The sequence below is a fragment of the Athene noctua genome, chromosome 3 (assembly GCF_965140245.1).
Source record: "Athene noctua chromosome 3, bAthNoc1.hap1.1, whole genome shotgun sequence".
Taxonomy (NCBI): domain Eukaryota; kingdom Metazoa; phylum Chordata; class Aves; order Strigiformes; family Strigidae; genus Athene; species Athene noctua.
In genome coordinates this window covers 75,329,214-75,348,586 of record NC_134039.1, presented here as the reverse complement: position 1 = coordinate 75,348,586, position 19,373 = coordinate 75,329,214, and the positions used below count along the sequence as shown (strand labels likewise).

General features: G+C 38.2%; 1 protein-coding gene across 12 annotated transcripts in view; it reads left to right on the top strand.

The window, feature by feature from the left end:
• The window catches only part of MAGI2 (membrane associated guanylate kinase, WW and PDZ domain containing 2), a 789,209-nt gene that overhangs the window by 591,157 nt on the left and 178,679 nt on the right, over positions 1 to 19,373 (top strand). For all 12 annotated transcript variants that reach the window (XM_074903407.1, XM_074903401.1, XM_074903395.1 and 9 more), the window contains one exon: positions 18,997 to 19,054. In XM_074903407.1, coding sequence (XP_074759508.1) covers positions 18,997 to 19,054 — 58 coding nt within the window. The remainder of the gene's footprint in view (positions 1 to 18,996; positions 19,055 to 19,373) is intronic.

Sequence of the window (19,373 nt, the reverse complement as noted above, 5' to 3'; positions counted from 1 at the left end):
ACTGCACACTAGATTAGTTCACAGACCTTTGGGGTCCTGTAACATCATTACTTTGGAGGAAGAATGCCATATAAATGACTAATATATTATTTATCTTATGTTTGCTTCAAAGAAGTAGTGACAATCACACCTTGCTGGACTGAGAAGCCCACCTACACCATCATCAAGAACCATCAGTTCTGAGAAAAGCCTCTTTTTGCCAAATAGTGTGGAAATCACAACACTTCTTAAGGTTTCTGGCTCATTTCCAATACTAATTCAGGGTGAATCAACCCAAATTATTAGAGGTTACTTGTAAAGAATTTTTATTTAAAAAGAGCGTATTTGTGGGAAGATGTATGAGAATGGAACTTGGGATCTGGACAAAGTGTCTCTTAACAGTGACTGGTTGGATCAGCAAAGAGAAAAGAGGATGTGGGGGGAGCAGTAAAAGAAGAAATGTAAGTTGCCTGTAGAGAAACTGGAATTCCTGGAGACAATTTGTCCACATTCCTTCATTCAGTAAGCATTCATATTACTGTCCTGGTTTGATCTCACAGGGCATCTGAGCACCATGCAGTCGCTTACTCCCCCCTCAACCCCCAGTGCTGAGAAGGAGGGAAGCAAAAGACCCAGGAACTTGAGATAAGGACAAGGAGATAAGGACAATAATCTCATCCTTTAAGGCACAGGCAAAGGGCAGACTCATTTGGGGAAGAAAAGAAAGACCATAAATTTAATACAGACACTAACAACAACAACATTTAACAGACAGAGCAGAACAGTAGAAAGCATTGCTACATCTTGAAAACTCGTTGCCCCATCTCTCCTTTGCTCCTGGGCTCAGCTTTCCTCTCAGTATCTCCACCTCCCCCCCTCCAGTGGCTCAGGGAACAGCAAATGGGGGATGTGGTCAGTCCTGCCTCTTCTCCCACCTCAGGATGGGAGAACTTCTGGAATTCGTCCCCTGTTCCAGCATGGTCCCACTCACACAGGAGACAGTCCTCCACAAACCAACTCCAACGTTATTTGCTCCCACGGGCATGTGGGTCACCCCCCCGTGTTTCAGTCCGCCCAGCGCTGAACTACAACAGCAGGGCTTTCTTCCTATAGGGTCCTGGCCTCCTTCGGGCAGTCACCCGGGTCAGTGTGGGGCCCCCCACAGGCCACAAATTGGTATCTACACCACCATAGACCCCATGGGGGACGGGGAGGGCAACTCTGCCAACTCACCATGGGATACAGGGGAGTCTCTGCTCCAGCACACCTCCCATTCTTCTCCTCCTTTCTTCCATTGACCTTGATGTTCACACAGATGTTCTCCTCACAATTCCCACAACTCCTTCCAGGTTCCCCTTATTAAATACATTATCACAGAGATGCAACTAATTGTCCCAGCCTTGATGCACAGGCAGGTCTGACTTGGAGCCAGAGGATCTTTAAGAAGCTTTTCACAGGAGACCACCACTGTAGCCCCCTCTTCCGCTGCCAAAACCCCCCACTACTCACTCAAACTGCGACAGTTACCAATTATCCTTAGACTCATAGAATGTTTGGGGTTGAAGGGACCTTTAAAGATCAAGTCCAAACCTCCTGCCATGAGCAGGGACATCTTTAACTAGATCAAGTTGCCCAAAGCCCTCCTTCTTAATTTCTGCTGAAGACTGCAATTCCACTGGAGTTTATCATGTAATCATTGGCAAATAGGAAATTATTCCTTCTTCTTCTGAAGATAAAAGGGATACTGAAGAATCTTGTAGATCTATATACTTTGGAATCAGAACCTTGAATACAGGGACTTTTCATCCTTTTCATATATCTACCTCCTTTTTAACATTCTATCCTTGTGTATACGTGAAGTGTTCAGTATTCAGCTGAAGGTTAACACAGTAAAAGATACTCTTATTCCAGAATAATACCCACACATAGTAAGAATTATAGAAGATCAAAGCACAGCCTACCTTAATCCCAGATTTCTTTTAAGTGAAAATAAATTCTGATGGGATAAAGAAATGGTGTTGAAATGAAAAAATCTAAAATTTTATTAAAACACTGAATTAGACAAGTTATGTGTTTCATATTGACAAAAAAAAAGGAATTTTGACAGGCCAACATATATAACACTGCAACTTAAGGCTCTGAGGACCACTAACGTGTGGGATGGAATTTTTTGATATATCAGATATAAGAAGCTTACATATTCTTGAGCTTATCAAAACTAAGCTCCTGGAAAATTTAACTGTAAGAAAAATAAACTTTGAGCTACTGAGTAAAGATAACATCAAGATCTCTAATGATAGTAAAATGAATTAATGAAATAATTTCTAACAATAGTAGTAATGGGAAGAAAGAGTGAAAAAAGAAGAGGAACCTTGAAGGAAAAAAGAGAAAAATAATATTCTGTATTTTTAATTATTACCTTATCCATCTTTTAGTTCTTTAGTAGATACTTTTTAAGGAACATTTATCTTTGCAGACTTTTTATATGATAGTGATGGGGTGTTAATGTACTGTAATTTGCTTCTGTACTGGAACATATGGCAACACTGTCTGGTTTTGTTATTTTGATCATTTTCATCTTACATCAATGGCATACAAATGGAGTTACAAGGTATTTTCTTAGACAAATGTGGAAAATAATCTAGAAGTCGTCAGTCTACTGTATGGTTTGGAATGGACAACAGAAAATAGACTATCCTAACTGAAAACTACACTTTGTTGTTTTCAAAGTCGTTTTATGCACATTTCATTTGTTTCATTTATGCTGTTCATTTTATTAGCTTATATCTCTTTGAAAGGGGATATGGAATGCTAGAATTAGAATCTTCATCAGAGATTCCCATTTTCTGACCTCTAGATAACACAAAGGTTGTCATAAAAAGTGATATAGAGGTAAAAACTGATCTGTGGAAAATATTAATGGCCTTTGTGAACTATCCTTAATAGATCAGGGTATTATTATGAAGGAGAAGGTTATACATTTTATTCTGCTCTCTCTTCTTTCTTCCAAACATTTTCTTCTACTTAATAAGATTTGCATTAGACCTGAGTCTAAATCAAGGACTGCAGGCATGCACTTTTAGATAGATTAAAAATTGAATTTCATATTCATATTTGTCATCTCAAGACCATTCATATTGGAGTAATTGAATGAATTTTCCCTTTCTTTAATCCAATATTTTATTCTCAAAAGATTGAGTGCTGATGTCCTTGATTTTATTTTTGATTATATTTTTCCTTTTATTGTCACAGTCTTTAATTGTCCTTAATAACAGAAATGTTTATCAATTTATCCAAAATTAAAAAGATAAGTGGGCAAGACTGCTTATGAGGCAATAGCAAAAGTTTCACTTAAGAATTTAACTCATTGTGACCATTAGATTATCAAAAATAAGGCAGAAACCCCCCTCCATCAAGAGTTCTTGTTTTCTGAGATAAGACAGTGGTTAATGGACAATCACTATGGGTTAAACTCTGCTGCTTCCCCTGAAGTAGCAAAATTGGTGCAGGTTCTTTGAGAGGGAAGCAAAATGCCATGGGGCAGAAGCTGCCCTGTTGCCTGAGCAGAGCTGAATCCACCAGTGCTGGGCAGTGTGAGGATGCAAGGACCAGTCAGGGCCAGGAAGCTGTGGCAAGTGGGGGATGCAAGTTCCTGTGTCCATGCACAGAAGTGTATCTACTGTAGCATCTTCCACATGATGCCTGTCTGTATTTCCTTGGTCCTTCTGCCCTGCTAAATATTTCTTCTTTTTCACCCCTGTAGAATTATCTCAGGTTTGCATAGTGTCATGGAAGAAAGGCTTTGGTTATTAGTGTAACCTTGACTTGCAGAAAACCTAACAATATATGTACCAAAGTCATATGCTCTGCATCACAATTTAAGCCCTTCATTGAGAGCTTGTCCTCATGAGGGACAAGTGTGATTACATAGAATAGTACAGTCATCAACATAGCCTCAGCAAAATTTCCAGTCTTTTGAAGACTTTTTAAAATGTTTTCTATTGGAACAGAAATAAATAATCTTCTTGCTATTAATGGTTAAACAAAAGATCCCAAAAGAAAATCACAAAACTTTCATAAGAATAATACATAAAGAGAACAGAGCAGAAACATGATCAGGTCTGAATATAAGCTCCTATCATTCAAGGACAGTTGGAGCTGTGGAATGGTGTTAATTGTTGTCTGGTTGCAGTTAATTACTTTTGCTACAGCAAAAAAGGTGCTGTTGCCTGTCATTTTTAGGTTAAAACAGACTCCAGATTTTGTAGTGTGAACAGACAGGATTGAGAATCGGTGATTACTGGGACTTTGATACTAATACTGTACTCTTCATTTCTTTCATTGGCTATTTCATTATGTTTTTCCACTTGCTGTTGTAACTAAGTGTGGATGAGGATGCTCATGATTTGTTGTTATGAATACCTGGTGTCTTGATTTGCTTTATTAAATTATTTCAGAACCTTAGTAACATCTGAATGGCAGAAGTCTGACCTGCCAGTTGAACAGTGGGCAGAGTTTAGCTCAGAGATACTGACACCAATTGCTTTTACCAGCTCTGTTCTGAAGGAGCATGAGAATGACCTTCATTGTACAATTGCAGTTGTTCATGAGGTCCCCATTTTTTGAGGTAAGCAGATAATTGTTAGACTTATTATAAGAGATCAAGATACTGGAGATCTGAGCAAATAATGATTAAGTCTTGAGAACTTCAGACTCTTTAAGACAATGTAAAATTAACAGACCTGATACAGCCCATACTTAAACTGTTTACAGTTGTGGTCATAAAACAACTGAGTGGCATTAATTACCTTTGTTAAAGGAAGACAAGGAAATGCAGATATTCTCAGGAGAACCTTAGACTGAAATTAGTTTTATTTTTATAAAATCCTTGTCATGCTCACTAGTGACTTATGTGTTCACATCACAGGGGGGGTTGTGCTTTAAAGGAGCAGCCAGCTCATGATCTTAAAGCTATTATACAATCCCCATTGTCTTTCAGACTGGGTACAGATACCCAGACTCAGCTTCTGCAGACTCAGCAGGTATAAACTCAAACATTCTTCCTTCTTTAGGCTGTGTGGTACAAAGTGCATGAGCATTTGTTCCTCTTTAACTTGCAGAAGATACCATAATCTTCCATCACTTTTAGGAAACCAAAAGGTATCCTGTTTGTTACTGACTCAGTTTCAAAAAAAAGGGGGGAAGAAAGCTAAAAATAACATTTAAGAAAAAGAGAAAAATGGAGGAAATAAAAAGAGAAGAGTTTGACAAATAAAGGATAAGAGGAGTAAGGTATGGAGGAGAATGAGTAATTTCTGGGCCAGTCCAAGCAAGACTTGCCCAGCTATGTGCCAGTCGTAGCAATGTATCCCCTCATTGTCACACCAATACTTCCTCTCACTCGTTTCCACTCATCTTTTCTACTTTCCTTTTCCCTTTGCCTTTTCGCATCATCTACTCATTTGAAAATGGTAGAAGGAAAAAAAGAGAAAAAAGGCAGTTGCAAAGCAACACCATCTTCACTCCTTCCACTTAAATTCCTTTACTGTTAAACAGCAGCGATTTTCCTGCAGCACCAGCTGCATTGTGTAATTAGGATTGCAACTGCAAAGTGGAAAACTAATACATTTTTATCATTTCACTCTGTACTGAAAGGCTGGCAGAGGCTGCCTCTGCCACAGGTGTTGCAACTGCTCAGAGCCAACTGTTTTACAAACATGGCAGTTGCACTACTAACTTTGTCAATGGAGCAGAGAAAAATATGCACCTAAAATGCATGTAGCATTCAATTCTCCGCATTTGTAAGACTTTTAATACAAGATTGGATGCTTAATTTTTCCCATGATACAGAAATAATCTTTCTGTGTGAGAACAGACCAGTGAACCAGATGTGAACCAAGCCTGTGAAATGCAAGCACCTAATTACATATCAAAGAAGAAAATAGGCACCAGTTTAAATCCACAAATCCTGACTGCAGCTCAGCACAAAAGGCAAATTTAGGAATTGAGCATACATATTCTGTAGGTATGAAACATTTTCCACAAAATAATTAAAGTTCACCAAGGAAAAACATAACTAGCTATTGATTAGTGCACACAGTGCATATAAAATAAATTACAAACAAACTTAATTTAGCCCATTCTGCTGCATCTGAAAGTTATGGATGATAATCCCAACATTACATTTTACAGCAGTACATAACAAATATTACAGATACAATGTCAGGAATGCCTATCGAGAGAGATGTAAAATCAAGTCCCTTCCAGCTCTGCTTGACTTTAAGATAATAATTATAGTCTCTACACCTGTCCAGTAAAGAACTCCCAATAAAATTCTCATGCTCTGAGTTCTGCCTGCAGATGGCCAGTAGAGTTTATTAAGTTTTATGAAGACTGCAAATGAATGAAAAGAAATATAACCAGCCACTAACAATTGTTCTGTTCTGTGCTTGTTTACTCTTACCTGGTTATATTACAACTCTGTGTAGTTACAGACAATGACAACAAAATTAATATTAAAAACCATGTTGGCACAGCCTAATTTCTTTATTTCTCCTGCTTGCAATTTCTGCCATTTATTTATCTGATATCCTCAGACTCCATTCTACCAATTTAGTGACAGCTTTTGTTGAACAATACCTTTTATATTTCCTTCTAGGCCCTCATACATGTATTTTTTTGAAGTAACGGAGGCTCTAGTCAGTAAAGTCATGCTGCTGCTCTTCTTACTGAGCCTTCTGAATAAGGTGTGCTGACGTTGAGGTCACCCAGCCTAAGCACTCAATCTGAATAGTTCTCATGGGTCAGAAGGAGAAATCCTAAAAAAATTTCAATCAAGTATCGCTAGGTCAGTCTGTAAAAGGCATGCCTTTGTATGCCTATATCTGATCACTTCTAAGCTGGTGTACAGAGGACTTAGAAAGGTATAAAACAGACTCAGGTAAAGCTGGACTGAAATGAGATACTGCAGTGAGAGGTCTGTTTAGTCTTGTTTGGTGTTCCTGTAGGGTCCCTGTAGCATCTATTCTGTACTAACTTTGTGGTAAGCCATACATCTTTTGGGATAAGTTGCAAGGTAAGCAGTTTGGAGGGTCTCTTTTTTTTTAAGAACTTGTAGTAACATTGATATTTTACGGAGCTGAAGAGACTGGAGAACAGTAAAGAGCAGAAATTAAAAGACTAACAGAAAAAGAGGAGTTGAAACTGAAGATTTGTTTATTATGCCACTGAGTTGATACAACTTCAATTTGGAGACCTACCTTCAACTATTCAGTACAGATGCAATTATAAGTAATTGATTCAGTTTAAATGATTAACTAATATAATACCTGTACAAGGGCATACACTGAGGAAAAGGTTATTTTCTGTTGGAATAACTCAAGTAGATCAGTTGCTGATTCCAAAATTATATATAGCAGTATCATGAAAGTCAGATACCTCATTTCTCTGGATTGATGCTTATGATAAAGGCAGTCATATGAATGAGTAGCCCAAAAGTCCCCTGACTTATGCAAATGGGCTTATTGATGCACATGAATGAAAAAAGTGAGCAGACACTCTCTTCTTTCATTAACTCTTGTAGATACGCTTTCTCTGACGTAGCCACAGCAGTCTTTTTTTTTTTTTTTTTTGTCTTTATAATCTTATTCTCCTCAGAATTTCTGGGAATGGAAAAGATTTGGGCTTATGTACGGCAACAGAGGTGCTCCTGCCCAACACAGTTCAAGGGGGCTACGTCACTGGAGGGGCTGTAAGGAAGGAGTCTCAAGAAAGAGGCAGGGGGAGGAACAAATTCTTTTGGTAAAAAAATACTGGATTTGGGGAACTAGGAATAGACTGCGGCTTGGCTTTGAAGGGAATTTGGATTTTTTTGGGAGAAGTAAGGAGCTCTTTTCTTTGGGAAAAAAAATACTGAGGGGTTTTGGAAATGCTTAATAATAAACAAGGCACATGAAGAACCACAGCCTTCTCTTTGTTTTTTTCCATCTCTCTGCCCCATCTCCATCTTCATCCCACACCTCAAACACAGTATGTTCTTAGTCCCCTCTCTAATGTTGGGGTTACTACTCTATTCATGCTTATGAAGAAAATAAGTGTGTCGTCACTTTTCATGACATTGCAACGCATAAAAAAAAAGTGACTATGAACATGAAAGTACTACTTTGCCTTCCTTCTTTTCTTTCTTCCTATAATTTGTTGGTACATGCCAACATTAACGAACATTAAAACATGAATAAAATATGGGTAGATCTTAATTGTTATGTTATTATCCTACACAATTAAAACGCTTGAAGGAAAAGTGATTTAGAAACCTGATTATTTTGACTTGGTCACAAATCGGTGTATTAACTGGACACTACATTTGCAAAGTGCCCTTATGAATGCAGACAAAGTGTGTCTGGTAGATTAACAAAGGACCACACACCTGTTTCTCATGCAAAGTTCCTCTCTGATGCTGTCACAAAACCATACTGAGAGTGAGTTTTGGCAGATGGCATTACAATTCAAATAAAGAAAAATAAGCTTCTGAATTCATACATATTTGCTTGTCATTCAGTTGCCAAGGAATTTTTTAACATAATGTTTAAAGTATGGAGTGACTCAATTTGAGTGTCCTCATAAATATAACGAATGAATAATGATGAATAAGTTATGACAAGAAGTTTCAGAAAGCAGTTACATGTATCTAAAGCATTTTTTATGTATTGGGCAACAAAGCAAAAAGTAATAAAAGATGGGAGTTTTAAAGTTCTCACCCTTGACAAGGCAATGAAGCCACTGAGGAGACAAAACTAGAGCGTAATCTTATTTCACTGGTACAAATCAAGAATTGCTGTCTCAACAGCTGTGGTGTTAACCTGAGTTTTCTACAATGCAGTGTAATCTCCCTCATCAATTGTTTTGATTTATCTGTTTCATCAAATACTATTTAAACAACTAACATATCTGCATTACATATATCCAGCTACTGTTCAGAACCATGAAAACATATTATTAAAAAGCATGGTAGTCATGGAAACAGATCATATAGAAAGAACCTTGAGGAGGATTCCTCTATCTGATTTCATACAACTTCACTGACTAGTTAGAAATAAAATATAGAAATGTAAGATGTCTTGTACTTGATCAGAGCACTAGTTTATTTAATCTGCTCTGAGATTTCCATGCAAGACCAGTATCTGATGCCTCTGAGGCAGTTGTAGCTCATCACAAATAAGTAATGTACCTCTGCAATTTTACAGTCTGGGCAGGATACCCTATTATTTGTGGACCACCCACAGATAATCAGTTCATTGTAAGCATACAAAGTAGTTCTTGGCTGTTGTTTTTTTTTCATTATCACTGTAGATGCTACATTTTCCCATCTCTTTTCATAATATATCTATCCATTTGCCTCACTGGCCCGTCACATAAAATCAAGTAATTGCCATTTGGTGTAATAACAAGGCAGAAAAACAAAAAAAAAAAAAAAAACAACACAGAAAGCATTATGCTGTGTGCTTTATTTTGAAACATTGAGTTGAGTCGTTCAAGGCCCAGTGAGCAAATGAAGTCATGAAACAAATGGTTTTTAATGTTGATTGAAATTTTAATTGAAGTTTAGTGTTATTTTAAACATCAGTCAGAAACAAGGTAAAATAACCTGTTTGACCACAAAAGATGGTTAGGGGAGATGATGAAAAGGGGTCATCCACTGTGCGGAGGAACAGACTGGTGGAGAGTCTGTGGGTCAGGATCAGAGGAGAGGCCAGTAAGGGAGACCATGGTGGGTTGTTGTTACAGAACCCCTGATCAGGGTGAGGAAGCCTGCTTTAAACAACTCAGAGAAGTCTGATCACAGATTCTGGCTTTCATGGGGGACATTAACATCCCTGACATCTGCTAGATGAGCAGCAAGGCGGAAGACGAGCAGGCAACAAGGTTTCTGGTAGTTTTCGAGGATAATGTCTTGATCCAGATACCAGATGAGCCAATGAGGGGTGACACACAGCTGGACCTGCTATGAACTAACATCAAGAACTAGTGGAATATGTGATAATCAGTTGGCTATAGTGAAGTTCAAGGTGCTGTGGCGGAGAAGTTCAGGACACTGGCAGGTGTCAGGCCTGGACAATCTCCCTGGACACCCAAAGGAGAAGGTGGTGACTGGAAACAGCCAGTGTGGATTTACCCAGTGCAAATCATGCCTGACCAACTTGATTGCTATGCTAAAATGACTGGATTTGTGGATAAAGCAAAAGCAGTGGATGTCATTTACTTTGACTTTTGCAAGATTTTTTGCACTGTCTCCCACAATATTTGTGTATTGCATTTAGGGAATTAAAAATTGGATGGATGGATGGATGGATGGATGGATGGATGGATGGACAGATGCATGCATGCATGCATGCATAGATGGATGGATGGAGACCTGTATAGGTAAATAACTACTTGGGTGGTGAGGCACAGAGGGTAGTGGTTAATGGGTCATACTCTACCTGAACGCCTATGCAAGAGGAATACTGCAGGGGTTTATAGCAGAGTCTGTCCTGTTTGACATCTTTATGTACAGTCTGAAGGAGGCAACAGAGTCAATTTTCAAGGTGATCCTGGGGGGACCAGTCAACATGGTCAGGGGCAGGTCTGCCATTGAGGGACCTAGCCAGGCTGAAGGAATAAGCCAGCAGAAACCTTGCAAAATTCAACAAGGACAGATGCAAAGTCCTGCACCCAGGCAGGAAGAAAACCTTGCAACAGTACCAGTTGGGAACTGACTCATTAGACCACATATGTAATACTGCATCCAGGTTTGAGACTTTCCCAGTGTGTGATAAACTGGGTTGATACATGGGAGCAAGTTCAGCAGAGGGCCACCAAAATGGTCAGGGTCAGGGACATTCGGATGGAAAGGCTGTGGGTAATTCTGTTTCCCCTTTAGTAAAGTTTGGCACTGAAAAATAGCATAAAATGTGTCATTTAGGTTTGTTACAGAATAACAGGCTTTTATTCTTTGTTAGCTAAACTATGCTGAAGCTTATATCTGAATTTGAGATACTGGTAACAGAGTACCTAGTATTAGGTGTTAGTAGCTGCATACTTTTATGGGTCTTTTTAGGTCACTAGCCAAACTGAAGGGTTTAGGTTATATAATAACAGGAAATTCAATAACTCCATAAATTCACAGGGTATGTTGTTAAACATTTAACAGCAAAGGAAATAATATAAATAAATAAAGAGACTGAAAAGCAAATAGAAGAAAAGCCTAACTTCATGAGATCAGGCAGTTATTAGCTAGAAAACACTGGTTTGTAACAAGGCTGAATGATACAGTCAGTAATGAGGTACAAGCGCTAAAAGATTTGAACATCCAAAAGATCAAAAAGGATGTTTCTTTTCAGTCTGTTTTCTTCAAAGTCTAAAGAATATAGCATAAAAAAAAAAAAGCTGTGTTAATAAAATCAGTTTCAAAGGCAGAACCTTCTACAATGAAGCTGTACGTGGCATGCAGCAAATCTGCTGAATTTCGGGAATATAAATTGATAATGCAGCACTCAGTTGATGTACTTGGTGCTCCTTTTCTGCTGGTTAAATGAGTGTGACAGTGACAGTCCCTTTTATGTTCATGTCTGAACCCTGAACCAGCTGGCAGTACTGTCGCAGCTACTCCATGCTTGTCAGTAATGGCTGGGGCACACACAGGGCTTCTCCAGCAGGTTTGCATTCTGCACCAAGCTTCATCCTGAAGTGACTTTGCTCCTAGCAGTGCCCACGTTAGTTAGCTTAAAGCTAGGAGCTGTGAACTTAAGAGTCTCAGTGACTGTTTGGATGTACCTTTTACTATATTAAAAATTAGGTAACATGTGATTAACACAGAATCCAGAAATTATCCCAAACTGTTCTCAGAAGCTAAAGCACATAGCTGTTTAATTATTCCATGGAAGCCTGAATCCATTCATATCTAGTCACCTGGTCAAGAACTTGTAGCTAAAAAATGAGATTTTTCGGTGTTGCCTAGTCGTCTCTATTTCCCCAGCAAAACACTAGTTACTTTAGTGGGAACTGTGAGATCACCAAGACCTCCCTAAACATTCTACAGTACAAACCAGGCACCCAGCACAAATAACACAGAAGTAATGACAGAGAGCAAGACAATGGATAACATGATTTGATGAAAAAAAAACCTTAAAGTTTTAATAATAAATATTTTTCAGTGAGTATTTCTGCTTTCCTTAAATCTGGTATTTCTAAATACATGGAAAACAAGATTTTGTAGTTTTTTTGGAATCTTTTAACAGAAACTCTAAGCTTTCTCTTGAAAAAGACCATGGAGAGTACTCTGACCAGCTTCAGCTATTTGCCCGCTAAACTGCTGAGAATTAGTTCTTTATCCATGCTTTATTAAGGAAACTGTCTCAGGCACTGCCTATCTAAACTCTCAACATATAAGGTATTGTTTCCCCTAATTTCTTTTTAATTTCACTTTTTAATATTTATTTAAATTAACAGCTAATGAACCCTTTATGAATTCTTTTTTGATAGTTAAAATTCAGTAGTTCAGTTGGTACTGTTTCAGCATATTAATGCAAATCTTGATTAGATGTTACACATTTCTGCCTGTCAGAGGTATCAAGTACACCTAATGTTAAAATTATCCCTACTGTTGGCAATATTTTACCTGGTAACAATGCTGGGATAAAATATTATTGAATTGATAGTAATATTTAGTAATCTATGTTCTGCACAATTAAGGATGTAATATAACACAGTAAGCTGCACAGGAGGAAGAAGATGCATTTATCAAATGTGAATGTTACTTAGACATTTGTTTCCATTGTGCAAGAAGAAATAATAATTTACATAATGTAATTTTATTCATGAAAGTAAATAGCACATGTATGGTTTTTGATTACACACAGAACATGAACAGTCATGACTTAGTGAAATTTGCTTGTATGAGAATGGCTGTTGGAGAACATGAGTTCAATTAAAATTGAGCTTACATGGCTTGTCTTAGAGTTGGTACATTCCCTAAGTGTTCCAGGTCTTCCACTTTAAGAAGAGAGAATTTGGTTTTGCTATGGAGGTGGATTGTCCATCCTCCCATTGTTATTTTTCCTGAGACAGTAGGTTAAATTCTGATTTTCAGTGAGCAATGTTATCCTCTCTTTCCTTATGGCAACCTGTAACAGAAGTTTTCAGGAGCAGCAGCACAACTACTATATCTGCTTCATGTATCAGCTGGGCAATGTGGACGTGCAGCAGCGCAAGCACTCCAGCTGGACATCTCCAGCTCTCTGCCTCTCAGGGAGCCGCAGACCAGCATGCTCTGAGCAGCGTTCACTCCCTGGTAATCACTGTGTTGTGCCTTAGAGTAGTGCAGGCAAAGTTTTTTTGTGTAAGCTACGCAGTGAGGAACACTGGTTTAGACTTACAGATAAATATTCGCAAAGGCTATATCTCTTAAACAAACTGTAAGAGTGTACAACTGCACTGGACTGTGGAGCTGCATGGTATTTTGTAACTTTTAACCCAGATATTTTGATACACTTTGTAGTAGGTAACTGACTTGAAAAGGCAAAACTGAATTTGAAACTGGGAGAAAGAAAAGTGAAGAGAGAAAGCTAGAGATAAAACAAACACAGGCTGTTGAGTGGAAAGATACAATATTTTTCTGAAAAGACTTATCTATAGGTTAGAAAGGATTCCTGACCTGTGCATGGGTGTGGGCAAAGCAGGTGAACCAAATTCATACTGTCTTCCACAGCTTCCACATCCTTATTGACAGCATTTTCAATAACAGCAGGCATTGTATTTTTTTTTCTTTCACATAAAATATTCTTTTGTACTATACAAATATTTTTGTTGCAGACAATTCAACAGATATGTTCTCACCTTTCTTTCCAGCCTGTCAGTAGGGTAGTGACAGTATGCTGGTGTTGTTCTGAAACCTTGACACAGCTGGTGCTCCATAAACTTCAGAAAAATTAATCTTTGGATTTGGTCATATACTTTTTCATCTTGGCACACTGAGATCCAAAATACACTCCTTTCTCCATCCCCAGATAAGGTTAAGTGGCACCATCAAAAATCATTCTGAAACACAACAGCTTTCAGAAGGCAGAATTAAGAGCATTTGGACCATTAGCATAAGCAGGCTGTGATGAGAAGTCACTACCATTGATTATTAAAGTGACCTGCTTGAATTTATATTAATCTTCTGTTTCTTTCTTTCCTTCTTTCTTTCCTTTCTTTCTTGCTTTGAAAATACCAGAGCTTTTGTTACCATTGGGCATTTAACTTCTAGAAATGCAGCTCCTTCTGCATTTGAAAGCTTATGCAGATGCATACTGAGCAAAGTGTCTTAGTACCAGCTGTACCTTTTTGATCTATTTTTTTGGATGACTGCTGCAGTCTTAGTTAGATGCCACTTCTCTGCTAAGGAATAAAACACGAAATGTGAAAACTGGAGCATATATACATACTACACAGATTACCCAGCACCTTTCCATCCACTCATGGTATCAGCATTGCCAAATGCTGCAGTTACTGATTTTTAAATGATGATTTTACAAATGTTCCTGAAGAAGCCCTTTGCTGGATGATACGAGGAGATCTGTGCGAATGCAGTGTTAGATATTGAGACTGAAAATAAAGGATAGAATTTTGGGTTTTCCTTATATACAGAGAAATCCTCCTGTCAATAGAATTGAAAGACATAGATGATAGAAGTGTTGAGCTCACGAAAATTAAGACTTCATATATAACACAGTAACCATGAAACTGCTGGTTGCAGAAATCATACATAAACTAACATGCTTGTGCTACCAAATGAGTATCAGAGCTTTCTATAATTTGTAGCTCCTTTCTCAGTTCAAATCATGGTGGCCAACAGTCATCTCCTTCACAAATGATTTATAACAATTCTCTTTTATAAATATTTACTGTTCATTCTCACCCCTAATGACCATCACTGGGCACAGTGAAATGAAAAAGAGAAACTGTAATGCCCACACCACTAATCTGGCAAATGCTTAGTTTCCTATTTTATGAAGGACTAAAGTATTTCTGTCCTGTAATCTTTCATTGAAATCAATAGTGAAAAATAGAATAGATGCCATTATTTGATGTAATGAAGAATAAACACAGTGTTGAAAGCAAATGTAGCGGAAGATTCTTCTAACAGATCTGTAGTAAACTTCACTCCACTAACCTTATCTGACATTAAAGGGTGCAGGGAGTTTAGGGTTTGTGCTCTAGCAATTCCATTTTACTGGTCAACACAGAATTTTAATCAAACATAGCTTACAGGATGCATCTCAAATGAAAAATTAAATTAGAGCATAACCTTACATGGAGTTTATAGCTGTTACGATACAGGAAGGTAATTTTTTATTTCCTGTCTCTGAACCCATGACTATTTTAACAGTAAATCAGATAATCAGTAGTTCAATCCATGCATTTAAAAGTGGGTTCTCCATAATATATCCAATTCATTACATTTTTACAGAGTTTTACCTTCTCAATAGTTGTTTCAGTTCATAAATACAGTTATGTATCATTACTTTAGGAAAAAATAGGTGAATAGGTTAATAGCAAATACTCAAATTATTTCAGATTTTTGTAAATATGTACAATAAAATATGTCCTCTGCATCTATAAACTTCAAAGTGTATATATTTACAGAAAGATACCTACTTTTAAATTTGGGAAAACATTTACTTTCTTTTTGTAATTTCATAGTTGGAAAGAATTCCATCTACTAATACACTTCAGGAAAGGGACCCATGTACACATCTGTATGTGTGTGCGTGTGTGTTTCTGTGTATTTTTAAGTACATACAGATTTTACTGGCACCTGACTCACTTTCTGTAAGGGAATGTAATTTTAGATAACCAGATATGAAAGCAACATTAAGTTAATTAGGGGAAGAAAACCTTGCACGTTCACATGAAAATAAAAAGTACCTGTAGTATTTAAACTAATACTGTGTCAAAGTGTTAGGTAAAAGCATAATTTCTTCACAGCACATTATTGCCTTATTTATCATGCATGCATTGGGAATGAAACACTGTGGGAGCAGTAAAGGATTTGTGCATCAGCTGCTTCCTTTCTGAATATTTATGGATTACATTCCACACTCTTGTTGCAGGATATGCAGGACTTTGTGGGAACCACTGTAGGGTCAGTCTCCTACAGATTTTACAGAAGTTGGGGGCAGGTCTGGAAAGAGAAACACCATGGCTTTCTAATGCTTGGTGACTTGATGATGAGCCAGTGATGTGCCCTTGCAACAAAGGCCAACAGTGTCCTGGGCTGCAATTGGCAGAGAATTGCCAGCAGATCAAGGGAGGTGATCCTTCCCCTCTACTCAGCACTGGTCAGACATGGCTGGAGTCCAGTTTTGGGCTCCTCAGTACTAGAGAGACATTGACATAATGGAGAGAGTCCAGTGAAAGGCCACTAAGATGATTAATCATAGACTCATAGCATGGTTTGGATTAGAAGGGACCTTAAAGACCATCTAGTTCCACTCCCCTGCCATGGGCAGGGACACCTTCCACCAGCCCAGGTTGCTCAAAGCCCCATCAAACCTGGCCTTGAACACTGCCAGGGAGGGGGCAGCCACAGCTGCTCTGGGCAACCTGTGCCAGGGCCTCATCACCCTCACAGGGAAGAATTTCTTCCTAATATCTAATCTAAATCTAATTTTTCCGTTTAAAACTCTCGTCCCTCATCCTATCCCTACACTCCCTCCTTATCTTTCCTGTAGCCCCCTTTAAGTACTAGAAAGCTGCTATAAGGTCCCCCTAGAGCCTTCTCCAGGCTGAACAACCCCAACTCTCTCAGCCTGTCCTCACAGGGGAGGTGCCCCAGCCCTCTGACCATACTTATGGCCCTCTGGACCTGCTCAAGCAGGTCCATGTCTTTCTTATGTTAGGAGCCCCAGATCTGGGGCATCTCTATTATAAGGAAAGGCTGAGATAACTGGGACTGTTTAGCCTGGAGAAGAGAAGGCTCAGGGGGATTTTATCAATCTAAATAAATATCTGAAGGAAAGTGCAAGGAAGATGGAACAAGGGTCTTTTCAGTGGCTCCCAGTGACAGGACATGAGGTACAGACTGAAATACAGGAAATTCTGCTTAAAAGAAGAAAAAACTTATTCATTCTGTGAGTAATCAGACATGTGAAGAAGTTGCCCAGAGAGATTTTCGAGTTTCCATCCTTGGAGATAGTCAAAAGCCAACTGGAGATAGTGATGAGCAACCTGTTCTAGGTAACCCTGCTGTGAGCAGAGTGGATGGGCTAGACAATCTACAGAGGTCCCTTCCAGCCTCAAAATTTCTGTAGTTCTGTGACCTGCTTAAATACCTTATGCTGCATTTATATCTATGAAGTGACAATAATAAAGTAGCCCTGAAAAAAGCATTTCAGAGTTCAGGCTTGTGAAGCTAACAATATTCTAAAAATAAAAGGAAAATTTGAGTATCTACATTAAGGAAGTCCTTAGGCTTCTTGTTGCAAATTTGTGGAATTCCTCATCTGCCCATCTTTGGCAGAGGCTTGTATCCTTCATTGTAGTATTGGAAAGGACTGAGCAGGAACAATGTGACATGAACAGCAGTCTAAGCAGGTTCACTCAAGAAAAGATATTACAGATGTATTTAAAGGAGAAGAAACAAGCAGAGGTGAAGCAACTCCTTAATATTGTTTTTTAACTCTTAAATCTCCCTATCGCCAGTCAGACTTTCTTATTTGCTTTTTACAGCACACCAATAATTGTATATTCATATTGTAACTGAAAAAAAAATACTCATATGATCCAGGAGTACTTCTTTGTTACCATTTTAATGACTGTATTCAGTATGAGCTACATCAGTTCTGCTCTGTCTAGTTCAGTACTCTTACTGTCTCCAAAACGTTAATTTAAAAGTGCAACTGAGTTTGAAAAGGCAAAAAAATCTGAGATAAGGAATTCCAGAGTCAAATTTCCTTATAGAATCTCTACCACTCCCTGTATATTGTTCCATCATCTTTAACCACACAGAAATCAATATCTGTTCAATAATGAGAATACCCGTCGTTTTGAGTATCCTCCATCAAAGTCATCACATCTGGCACTGAGGTTTTTACTCTGTTCATGTCAACTGAGACACATCACATCTGTCTGGTGCTCTTTAAATACAAGCAGAAGTTCTGTTGGCAGTATAATAATTTTTTGAGTGTTCAGTGTGAGTGATAATAAAATACATACCTATGGATATACATGTATATATATATATATGAGAGTTTGCTTGTACATGAACACAGATTGAATTTCAAGAACATTAAATTAAGATATTTAACATTTTAGTTGTTAACACCAGAATGTTTTAGGTATTATCAATTAAATGTCTTCTTTGGTTCTGCAAAATATAATTAGTTTTAAGGCCAGAAGAAGCTATAATATCTTATTTTGCTTTGTACTTCCATGTACTACTGTGTGCTCCAGTATCCCTGATATATAACTAAGCTTTGGAACAGAATGTCCTTGGAGGCTATGGAATTGCCATCACATTAAGACAAATAGTACAAACTTCTCAGGGGCATTTAGGTATACTTACTGTACTTACATGGCAGAATGCAAACTCCTTTTTTTCTTTCAAGGCCAACTTTTCCAGGATTCCTAGCAAAGAAAAAAGCTCAAAAAGCAAAGTACTTTTTTTGTATGTACCTATCTGAGAAAACATAATGCCCTCACTTCCTCTGGCGGTGATGTCATACAACATGCACTACAGTTGATGGCTGGCACAGCTGTTGGAACAATAAAGTAGTTCAACTAAAATCTGTTCTTCTACAGACTGAGATCTGTGTTTGCATACCAGTTTTCAAGTTACTAGTACTTGTGGCTGCCATTCTGTATTTGCTTTGCTCACTGTATCTAATTGCACTATCAGGTTACTTCCCTCAATGCCCAGCAAAGATCCACAGTTTTTTTACTAGAAATCTTAGCATTCTGTACTGCATTTACTGAGAGAGATAACTCTTTGTTTTTCAGAGCTTCCATATGGCTGGGAGAAAATTGATGATCCCATTTATGGCACTTATTATGTTGAGTAAGTTCCCAAGTTCAATATTAAGTTGCTGTTAATATGTCATAACCTCATACTAGGATTCTCTGCAGTGCTTAGCCTGGCAAGGTATGGGTACAACTACTTGACATGTTAAACGGAGGGTGTACCAGGAATTCTCAGTCACCAATACAGCTAATGTGTCCAATATATTCAGTGTGTCTCAAATCAGTGACTCAGGCATTCAGTCATTCTCTTTCTCCAGGGTCTGATTTCATGGTATCGTTCCAGCTGATACGTGTACAAAGACCATATTCATTAAAGAAATATTGAATATTCTGTGTAAGCTTTGACTATCCAGTGA